This window comes from Belonocnema kinseyi, chromosome 9, assembly GCF_010883055.1.
Source record: "Belonocnema kinseyi isolate 2016_QV_RU_SX_M_011 chromosome 9, B_treatae_v1, whole genome shotgun sequence".
NCBI lineage: Eukaryota > Metazoa > Arthropoda > Insecta > Hymenoptera > Cynipidae > Belonocnema > Belonocnema kinseyi.
In genome coordinates, this window is record NC_046665.1 from 105,972,171 (window position 1) to 105,984,591 (window position 12,421).

At 22.3% G+C, this 12,421-nt stretch overlaps 1 protein-coding gene across 1 annotated transcript in view; it reads left to right on the forward strand.

Annotated features, from left to right (window-relative positions):
• LOC117180353 (serine/threonine-protein kinase D1) overlaps positions 1-12,421 on the forward strand; it is a 58,856-nt gene that overhangs the window by 18,670 nt on the left and 27,765 nt on the right. The window contains exons 4-5 of the mRNA XM_033372807.1: positions 2,887-3,092; positions 6,615-6,894. Of these exons, the coding sequence (XP_033228698.1) occupies positions 2,887-3,092; positions 6,615-6,894 (486 nt within the window). The remainder of the gene's footprint in view (positions 1-2,886; positions 3,093-6,614; positions 6,895-12,421) is intronic.

The following is a 12,421-nucleotide window of genomic DNA, read 5'->3' on the forward strand; positions in this document are numbered from 1 at the left end:
AAAGCTAAATCTTACAATTTCGTAAAATTACAAAATAAAAACAAATAAAAAATCGAGTAAAATAAAAAAATATTTATTAGAATTGAAGATATTCAAAATTAATTTTAAACGTTAAAAGATTTTTCGAAATTTAGATTTTTAAAGATTTAAAAACTAAATCTTAGGAGCTTTAAAATAATTTCGAAAATTTTCAAAACGATTAAGAAATAATTAAACTTTATAAAGATTTTTTATGAATTTTGTAAAGTTTCACGAACATGAAAGTCATTTTTTCAGGTTCCTAGGAAAAGTTAAAGTAATTTTAAGAGATTATTTAAAAAGATTTCAAAAATTGTCAAAGAAGAATCTCAAAGATTTTAAGGCAATTTTTTTAATTTTTTAAAATAAATCAAAAATGCAGTAAAATTTGTAATAATTTTTAGAGATTAGAAGGTTTAGTTAGAAGGTCTGACAAGATTAAAAAAAAAAATTTCCTTATATTCGTGTGAAAGATTTAAATAATTTTTATTTTGAAAAATAAACTTTAAGAGAAAATTAAAAAAAGGTTTTTAATTGTATCAAACGACTTCCTAAAATTTTGAAAATGAGTTTACAGGATTTTAAAGCAAAATGTTACAATTTCGTAAGATTACAAAACAAAAATAAATAAAAAATCGAATAAATTCAAGAAATATTTAGTAGATTTGAAGGTATTCAAAATTAATTTTAAACGTTAACAGATTTTTCGAAATTTAGATTTTTAAAGATTTAAAAACTAAATCTTAGGAGATTTAAAATAATTTCGAAAATTTTCAAGAGAATAAAACGATTTAAATAGATTAGAAATATTTTAAATCTGGGAAACATTCTCGAAAATTTATCAAATATTTCCTGATTCCTTTCCAACTTGTAAAATTCCTGAACGTCTTTTTAAAAGACACGAATTTTTCATAATATTTTGTAAAATACTATAAAATAAAAAATGTCTTTAAAATCTTCTAGATTTTTTCTTACACGTCTGAAAAATTCAAAAATCTTTTTCTTTTTTTTATTTCATCAAAAATCTTATTTAAATTATATTTATATAAATTTAAAAATAAACTGATAATACTTATATACTTGTTCTCAATTCTCAGAATTTAATTACAACATGGATTTATTATAACATTTCGAAAAATAGTTTTTTATTCATTTGAGTGTTGCCAAAGATAAAAAATATTCGTAAATCGTCTTTCTTTAAGAATGACAATATGCAAGTGTTAAAATATTTTAGCTTTATTACAAAGTCTAGTTGATGTTTTAAATATTTCATTAGAGAGCTCGTTATTTAATTGTAATAGAAAACAATATGAAATAATATATCATATTCCCCGTTTGTAATATATAGATATATTAATTATATTTATTAACTAATACAAAAAATAAATAACAATCCACAAATTAGCAAAAAAATGCCAAAAATATAAGTGAACTAATTATAAATTGACCGAATTAAAAAATAAATTAAGTTTTAAATTACAATAAATATTTCTATTACTGAAACTTAAAATTTCCGACAAGAATTAATAAATGATTAATTAATGATTAATTAAATTGTTCCACAGTTTTAAATTGCGTTAATTAAAATATTTTTGGGAATTTAATAATTCTTTTATTTCATAATATTTGTTGTCAATTAAAAATCTTGTCATTATTTGAAATTTGGGAAATTTTATAATTCGGTAATAATATATACTTTCGGCATTTTTTTAAAATTCATTTTTGTATTCATTATTTACTTTTTTATTCTTTTTTATAAGTTCTGAATATCCATCCAATTTTTTTTTATTTATTTCAATTATACTGCCTTTTCCTATATTAAACAAAATAATAAGTAATTACATAAGTCTCATTTAGAATCTGACTCTACATTATAAAGAAAAAATGATTTTAAAGAGTATGACATATGTTTTTAAAACATATTTTTACGCTTTTCAAAGACTTCAAAGGAAAATGAATTGAAGAGTTATAAAAGGAAGGAATAAGTTTAATTAATATTATTGTAAAGGGATTTCAAATGAGTTATGCTTTACAAATAAAGAATAAAAATTGATAGGATCTCCAATTATTTTGAAGGCTTTGGTGAATTTTAGAAATTTCAACAGATTTTAACAGATTAAAAAATTTTAATCGACTAAAAAATATTTCTAATAGTATCAAGGGAAGTCAAGAGATACTAAACAGTTATCATATGGATTCTAATATTTAAGTTTAAGTAATTTTAAAGATATCAAGGGATTTCACAAATTTTTGCTGGATCGATATTTTTTGTACTTTCACATGACATTATGAGTGGTTTTAAATAAATCGATCCTTTTTAGTTTCTCTACTTTTTACAATAATTCTTTCAAAATTGTTGTATTATTTATTGCAATGCTGATTATCCTATAATTTTTTCTATATAATAAATATCAAATAATCCATATAATCTTTTGCAATTTCATGGAATAATTTGCAATCAAATGTACACAAAACCCCGAGCAATTAATTCCTCGATCAATAATTATTTTTCCCTTTAAAAATAAAAATAAAATAATATAATAATAATATAATATAATAAATAATTGAAAAAGTTACAATCTGGAAATCAATTAATTGATTGGATTTGGATTTTGGTCTAATTTACATTTCTTAAATTTTGATTTCCAGATTGTAACTTTTTCAATTATTTATTATATTATATTATTATTATATTATTTTATTTTTATTTTTAAATGGAAAAATAATTATTGATCGAGGAATTAATTGATAAATATTTAGTGTCGAATTTTCTATTTTTCAAATGAAATTCGCCTTTTTTTTATTAGATTGTGAGAGCATGAATTTAATTATTGTTTTTTAAGAAAAACTATTTCTAATTTGCTTTAGGGTGTGGCATGAACTACCACAAGCGATGTATTATAAAAGTCCCAAATAACTGTTCTCAAGATGCGAGTCAAAGACGACATAGCTCGACACTTTTGAATGTTCCAAGATCTCCAAGTCAGAGTTCCACGAGTAGTTTAACAAGTGCCAGTGACGACAACCACAGTACGACTCTCACTCCTAGCACGAGTCAAAACAACAGTACCCTGGTGAGCTCCTTTCCCTGGAAAAAGTTCCTTAAATAAGTCAACTTTTTCAAAATTGACAGCAGGACTTTTTCAGTCCAAAAATAAGCTTCGAAAACATTCCCCAGTTTTTTTTTTATACACATCTGTTTGTTGAAGAAGTACCTAATTTTTTCATTAGAAATATTTTCTACCAGTATTTTAAAAGTATTCTATTTTAATGGATCTGTGCATTATTTTTAATCAGTTTTTGTTATAGTTAAAACCTTTTAGTTATAGAATGGCAGTAATGACAATTTTTAAGAACATTGATTTTTAGTTTATTCGGAAATAAAAGGTGCCTTGAAATACAGTATTTAAATTTTATAAGACAGACCCTTGGTGGAAACAATTTTACAAGAAATTACAACATTTCTACACCTGTGATTTCTTGTTAAAACGTTTACTTTTTTGTACAAAAAGGTACAAAATTTTTTAAAAATACAAATAGATAATTTTTTCTTGTACTTTTGCGTATAAAAGTAATAAAATTAAAAACAAAGTATAGGTTTCTACAGTTCGAAAATTTGTTTAACTTTTTATTGATTTTTGTTTTGTTTTGAAAATTTACAATATATTACAGAAAACTACAGGATTTTACATTTTTTTAATTTGGGTGCTTGACGACATTAAATTTTTTATTTTTCCTAAATGAATATAATATATATATACTTTTACCCAGAACTTTTGCAATTATATTAAATTACAGATCACGCAGAAATGTCAGTTATGCAATATATTTTTTTTTTTTTTTTAATTTTACCTAGATATCCACATTCTTTAAACGTAATTTTTAATCAGATGTTATTTATTTTTCAAAATATTTTTGTTTGTTAATAATTTCATACAGGGAAATTCATTTGAATGAAAGTCTTTATTTAAAAGTGTGTATAAGTTTATTTTGAAAGATATTAATATTTAGGGACACAGTCATCACTTTTGCATTAATAATAAAAGCGATGGATTTTAATAAATTATATTTATGTTAAACTTAAAAAAATATCAAACTTATTAAAAATTCCAAATTTTGAAACTTTCAAACATCTCAAAACGGATTTCAGAAAATAAAATAAAATCATTAAGATTACTGTGAAAATTTAAAATAATTTTTCATTTTGGAAAATTAATGTTCAGAGAATATTTAAAAAGACAAAAAATAAACAAATTTTAAATAATAAATAACAATTTGACAATTATTAATTTGGAAAAAATTCACGAAAGTTTATGATATATTTAGAGGTTTTGAAAAGTTTCAGAAAATTTCAAACTTGAAAAGATTTCAAAAAAATTAACACAAAGTGTAGATTTTTGAAGATTTTGAACAAAAAATAACCTTGGAAGAATTTAGAAAGTTGATTTTTTTGTTTGAAAAAATTAATCATAAAAGAATATTAAAAAAGATTTACAAAAAAAACCCTGGAAGATTTTAAGGCAATCTTTTTAATCTTGCAGGATTTTCGAAAATTTGAAGAAAAAATTTGATTTCGAAGATAAAAGCAAAATTTTTTATTATATTCCTGAACAATTTTTAAAATTATTTTTCTAATCAATTTATCCAGAGAATATATTATTTTAATTCAAAGCAAATTTTGTTGTATAAATGATTGTTTCTGACTTAAAATTGATTAAAATGACGTAATTTGTAAATTTTATAGATTTTTTTATTCATTCTTTAATTTATAGCATTGAAAATAAAAGCGTGGATTTCTTTCTTTTTTTTTGAATCTTTAAATTTGAAATTATTCCACTTTGAGTGTTTTAATTTGCAGTTAAGTTCTTATAACTTTAATTAGCATCATTTTTTTAAAGAGTTAGAATCTTCTAATCTCAATGACCTTGTTCAATTTTTTCTCTAAATTGTTCAATTTTTATTTGTAGTCAAAAAAATGTTATATACATTTTTACTAGAAATAGTTTTTTTTAAATATATCACTTTTGCTAAGAACTTTTTATGCAACTTTTTTTTTTAATACAGATTTTACCTATATATCAAGAGTGGTCTTTAAAATCTTTAAAAGATGTTTAAAATAATATCAAACTGATTAAAAATCCGAAATTTTGAATATTTCGAACAAAAATTTGAAGTTTTCAAATATCTCAAGAGATTTCAGAAAATAAAATCATTAAGATTACTGTGAAAATTTAAAATAATTTTTTATATTGGAAAATTAATGTTAAGGAAATATTTAAAAAGATAAAAAAAAATTGGATTGATAAATAACAATTTAACCATTATTAATTTGTAAAGAATTCATGAAAGTTTAAGATATATTTAGAAGTTGTGAAAGATTCCAAAAATTTAAAACTTAAAAAGCTTTCAATACATTTAACACAAAATGTCGATTTTTGAAGATTTCGAACCAAAAATATCTTAAATATCAAAAAATAATCTTTGAATCATTTTGAAAGATTTCAAAAGAATAACAATTTTTTATCAAAATTCTCAGAAAAACCTGGAAGATATAAAGGCAATTTTTTCAATCTTGCAGGATTTTCGAAAAATTGTAGAAAAAATTTTATTTCCAAGATAAAAACAATTTTTTTATTAGATTTTTTGGAAAATTTTTTAAATTATTTTTTTAAACAATTTTTCAGAGAATATATTTTTTTAATTCAAAGCAAATTTTGATATATAAATAATTCGTTCGGACTTCAAATGATTAAAATGATGTAACTTTTTTCATTTATAATTTTTTTTATTCATAATAGCGAGAATTTCTATTTTTTGAAGTTTGAAATTCAAAAGCATTCCACTTGAGTGTTTTAAATTTCAGTTAAGTTTTTGAATCTTCAAATAACAATTTTTATTTGCAGTCACAGAGTTGTTCTTTTTCGATCTAGGATGACAAATATTCTAAATGATAAAAATAACTAATAATAAATAATACAAAATTAAAATACTATAAATTCCTGTGGATTCTTGTAGTTTTAAATTCTTGAAGGAAATTAAAACTACAATAAAGTACAGCAATATATAAAAAAAGTACAAAATTCGTCCGACTAATAGAAAAAATCTGTACTTTCCTGTAATTTTTGTTGTAACTTATTGCATTTATTTATAGATTCCTACACTAGTTACTAGTTTTTTATACTTTTTTGTAAAAAAATTTCCACCAGGAAAATTACAAGTTTTTTTTATACGAAAATATATTTTGTAATCAGAATTTTAACAAGTGTTGAGGGAATCTCTACATAATTATTTTTTTGAACGAATTGTGACTTGAGTATTTGAATAAAGGCTTATTATTTCCAAATTGTAGTTTTTTTTTATTTTTCCAAAACAAGATCCCCTCTCAACAAATCGTTACCAGAAAAATCTCTAGCCTGAAGAATTATTTTAAATAGAATTTTTAATATTCCAAAAGATTCTAATTATGAATGATACTTTTCGATCCGCTATTATTGAAAAGTAATTTCAAGTCTTTTATTTTCAATTAACAATTTCCCATTTTCCGATAAATTGAAGATTGAAGAGGCAAATTTTCTTTTAAAAAATACTGTTCCCAGGCAATTCCGAGTATCGTGACACCAAAGCAATCTCGGTCTCCATCGTTAGGAGGAAGACCAGTCTGGGTGGAACGAGAAATGGCGACTCGAATAAAAATTCCACATACGTTTGTGGTCCACACGTACACGAGACCGACAGTTTGTGCTTTCTGTAAAAAATTATTGCGTGGGTTGTTCAAACAAGGCCTCCAATGTAAAGACTGCCAATACAATGCACATAAAAAATGCATTGAGAGAATTCCCAAAGACTGTACTGGGGAAAATCCATGTGACAACGCAGGTATAGTAAATTAAATTTTACTAGTTAATTAATTTATACGTCTCTTCGTAGTAGAATTTTCTCCAACTTTTATTTCAACCGTTTTTAAATAATTTCTAAAATTCTGATTTTTATAAATTATTATGTCATTTAGTTTAGAATGCTTAATTCGAAAATCGTTCACTTCAACAATTTTCCATTTTAGATTTTGAATTTTTAAACATATATTTTAATTTAAAGAATTTTAAAATGCAGTTCTAAAGGTTAAAAAAAATTAGAAGTTTTGGAAATCTCAGATTTTTTCAATAAAAAACGGGGTGGCCGTCGGACCTGGAAACCGGGAATTTTACGAATTTTCGGAAGAAAAATCTGTCCAAGTTCGATTTTAACAGTTTTTAAAATAATTAAAGTGCAATTTTGAGGATTTGAACAATTAAAAATTTAAAGCATTTGAAGTTGAAAGTTTTTGATGAAAAACAGTTTTATTTTATCAACTTTAAATATAAATAAATAAATTATTTTTTAAATGGATCTGTACTCTAAGTATAGAAATCTGAACAATAATTGATTCGACTAAACAGTTCTAGATCCGTTCAAAATTTCAGAATTTCCAGATTGATGCAATTTCCTGTTAATTAAAACAGGAATCCAACGACCAAATTTGGACCACAACGAGAAAACAAAAAAACCTATTACATTCTGAAAAAACCAAAAAACAAATAAAATTTTCGGACAAAAATAAAAAAGAGGAAAGAAAAATGATAAGGTTTTTTCAGATTGCAATAGGATTTTTTGTTTTTGTTTTTTCGTTGTGGTCCAAATTTGGTCGTTGGATTCTTGTTTTATTTAACAGGAGTTTGAATCAATTTGATTATTGGACGTTAAATAGGATTTTTAATTTGGATTTTGGTCTAATTTCAATTTCTTAAATTTTGATTTCCAGATTGTAACTTTTTCAATTTGAAAGTCTTGAAATTTGAAATTTTTTATATTAAATTTAATAAATAAGTTTGTTAATATATTATTTCTATTAATTTTTTTAGTTATTAAAAAATGTAAACGTGCCTTTTACTATTTTCAACTTACAAACAAATCCATAATAATATAGTCATAATTAAAGGTTTTTATTAAATTTAAAATATTGTAAATATAAATTATTTAATTTGTATCTCATTTAATTTAAAATTTCTTAATGTAGATAAAGAATAAGTATTTAATCTTTAACAATATTTCACTGTTCATTTAAAACGAGTAAATTGAAACCAAATATTGAAAAGAAAACAATTTGAAACTGAATTGTCTTACATAGAAAACTTTGAATCTTTAGATTTTCAAAGAACTTTTAACGTTGTAATTTTAATTTTTTTATTTGAAAAGTGTTTAATTTATAAGTGAATTTGTTAAATTTTGATGCATAAACTCGAGTAATTTTAAGAAAAATGTAGAAGTTTTGAAAAGATTTAAAATTAATTAAAAACTTGATATTATTTCAAATAATTTAAACGAAGTTTGTTAACATTTTTTTCAGAACCTAGATACATTTTAAAATTAATCGAATTTTTCTACAATTTCTGTAAATCCAGCAAATTAAATAAAATCCTTAAAATCTTCCATGTTCTTCTTTGATCATTTTTTAAATCTCTTAAAATCTTCTTAAACTTTCTGTTACAATAATTTTTCAATTTTCCTAAGAATCTTAAGAAAATTTTTATTCTTCAGTAGTCTTTCACAATTTAAAAAAAAATTCTAAATTTTTTGTTTGAAATCTGCAACAATCTAAATTTTATTTTAAATTCGACTGTAAGTATTTCAAATTATTTCAAGTTCTAAATTTAATTCGAATTTTTTCAAAACTTCTAAATATCTCTTAAAATTACTCTAATCTTTTTACAAATAATAAATGTTCTATTGTTATTTATAAATTCAAATTTATTTCTTTTTTAAATTTGCAGGATTTTCTAAAAGTTATAGAAAAAATTCAATTCATTTTGAAATATATTTTAAAGTTCTGACAAAACATTCAAAAATGATTTTGAATTTGGATTTGAAGGACGCCTAGACTATTTAAAATAAAAATAATTTAACTTCTAATTTAAGGACTGTTAAGTTGAAAAAATTATTTTTCAATTTTTAATGTGTCTAGCTTAAAATTACTTAAAATAATAAAAATTTGAAAGTTCATTCCTTGATTCTTTAATTTAGACTATTGAAAATGTGAACGTGGATTTATATTTTTGGAACTTAATCTGAATCTTTGAACTCTATAATTTATAAAAGTTATAAATTTTACAGTTTATTTGCATTTCATTTAACATTGTTTAATTGACAAGTTTTAGTACCTTTCAGTTTATACGTGTTCCACTTTGAATACTTTAATTTTTTGTTTATTGTTTATTACATTATATGGAAAAATGTTTAAAATATAGTTTGATTCTTTAAATTTCATTGGCCGTGAAAAATGTTTGCGTACCGGAAAATGACCTGGAATTTTTTCTTCGATTAAAACGGCCCTCCTGAATTATAATTTTTTATTCTTCTTTAAAAAAAATGTTTGTTGGCTGACTTAACATTTGATGATCGAATTGATGTTGCTCTAAACATACAGAAATAATCATTTTCTTATTTTTTCACAAAATTAATTTATCACGCTTTTAGGACAGAAAGTTTCCGTAAAGAAATATAATTTCACTTGGAACAGAGATTTTTTTTAAGTGGAACGAGAATCTTTTAAAAGAATTATAATTGGGACTTAGAAGAAAGGCATTTAAAAATCCCACTTAAAAGTCAGAATTCGTCACAATTTGAGTTCTCTCTTCTAAATTTTAGATAAAGAAAGACAAGCAGTTTTTAGAGTAGAAGTATTTCAAAGAAGAAATATTTCTGAATTGTAATGGAATTATTTTTTGCATTATTCCTTAAGAAATCATCTTTTTTTATTTAAAAATGCAACTAATTGGTTAAAAGTTAATTTTTTAAATTGAAAAGTTGACTGCTTTGTGGAAAATCAATTTTTTGTTGTGAAACTTCAACTATTTGGTTGGAAATTGATATTTTGCATTTAAAAATTGAACTATTTGTTTGAAAATGTATGTACTTTTTAGAAAATTCGTCTTTTTTGTAGAAAATTAATCTTTATGGTTGAAAATTAATCTTTTTCGCATAAAGTCCAACTATTCCAATTGAAGATTCATAATTTTAATTGAAAATTTATTAGTTTGGTTGAAAATTAATTTCTTTAATTAAAAATTTAACTATTCCATTTTTCTATGGAACTATTTCGTTGAAAATGCACGTATTTTGTTAAAAATAGATTTTCTTTATAGCAGAAAATTATTTTTTTCTTTGGAATTTAATCTTCTTGTTGAAACACTCTTATTTTCGGTGAAAAATTCTAGTATTTCAGTTAAATATTTATCATTTTAGTTGCGAATTCATTTCTTTGGTTGAAAAAAAGAGCTGTTTGATTAAAAACTTGTTTTTTCCATTGTATGTTTTCTGGTTGAAAACCATTTTTTTTGTTAAACTGAAAATTTAACTTCTGTTCTAGTTGAATATTTCATCATTTTAGTTAAAAAATAATCTCTTTTGTATAATATTCATTTTTGACTAAAAACTTAACTATTCAACTTTTGGTTGAAAAATTATCTTTTTTATATAAATGAATCTTCTTGGTTGAAAGTTAATCTTTTTGGTCAAAAATACAATTATTCATGTTAAAGATTCATTTAAGTTAAAAATTCAGCTTTCTAGTTCAGAATTTAACTATTCTAGTTTAATATTTACAATTTAATATTCGAATATTTAAAAGCTCTTAAGGTATTTTAATACATTTTTCAGGATTTCAGGAAATGTCAGATTTTATATTTACGACATTTAATAGTATTCTAATTAATTTCAAAGAATTTGAACGATTTTAGGGTATTTTTCCCAATTTTAAAGTATTTTTCTAACATTTTAAAAATTCCAAGGGACTTCAAAAGATTATAAAGAATTTAAAATATTTTCGGATATTTTTAATAGATTTTAATTATATGAAGTGACCTCAAAGTATTTTAAAAATTGTAGAGTATTAAAAAAAAATGCCAATGAATGTTCAAGAGCTTTAAAAAGTTTTGATGAATTTCAAAGGATTTGGAATATCTTAGCATAATTTAAAAGATTCAGAGGGATTTTAAGGGATTTAAAAAAATTGACATGCGGTTGTAAATAATTGCCTAGAATTTAAAGATATAGAGTGATTTTAAAATACGTGTAAGATTTTAAGATATTTAAAAAGATTCCAAAGGATTTGATAAGTTTTCAGAAAATTTCAATGATTTTAGGGATTTTAGAAGCTCACAAGGTATTTCAATTAATTTTCCAGCTTTTCGAAAAATCTCAGATTTCATAGAATTTTACGGGATTTTATAATATTTTAATGGATTTCAAAGAATTTATTCACAAGAAGTGAGTGATTTTGCAAAGTTTCAAAGATTTGAAGAGATTTCAAAATATTTTTTAGTATTCATTTGAATTCATTAAATCACCCTGAATTCTTTTGAATTCTCTTAATTTTTTTAATTTACTTGAATTCTTCTAAATTGATGGAATTCTAAAAAAATCAGTGAATTTTTTTGCTTTTTCTTTAATTCGCTGTGAAGCCTTTCAAGCTCACCTTGAATTCTTAGATATTTAATAAACTTCTTTTTAATTCCCTTGAAATTGAATAAACGCATTTCAAACTACTGAATTGTGAATTGTGAATTCGTTGAAATTCATCTAGAATTCTTATAAATTTAATTGCATTTTAATTAATTTATAATTTAAGTATAAAAAATTTGTATTCCATTTATAAAATATTCTGTATCAAAATTATTAAAAAATTAGAATTTTGGGCTTTAAATATTAAAAATATTTGAAAATGACAAACTAGTGAGGAACAAATCAGGGAAAAGTTGGGGAATTTTAAAAGTGAAATTTTGTGCCAACTCTGATATACTTCTAGAATATTTTATGAATATTAAGAATATAATTTATATAAAATCTCTTAAATTCTTTGACTTTTCTCCTGAATTCTTCTAAATTTACTTAATTCTACAAAATTCAATGCATTTTTTCGAATTTCTTTAGTTTTTGTTTAATTTATTATAAACTCTTTCAAACTCTTCTTGAATTCTTAGACATTTCATTAAATTCTTTTTAATTTTCTTAAAATTGAATGAACTCAATTCAAACTACTGCATTCGATATAATTTTTTTAATTTGATCGAATTCATTTGAATTTAACTTGGATTGTTCTTAACTCTTATGAATTTATCGTAAATTCGTTGGAATTCACCGAGAATTCTTATATATTTAATCACATTCTTTGAATTAATTTATAAATTAAATCAACATTTTTTTATTCCAATTATAAAAGATTCTGTATTAAAAATGTTATAAGATTAGAATTTTGAGCTTTAAATATTTAAAATATATTTAATAAAAGTGAAAAATTAGTTAGAGAAAAATCAGGAAATGTATAAAATGAAGTTTTGTGCCAAATGTGCTATACTTCTAGAATATTTTA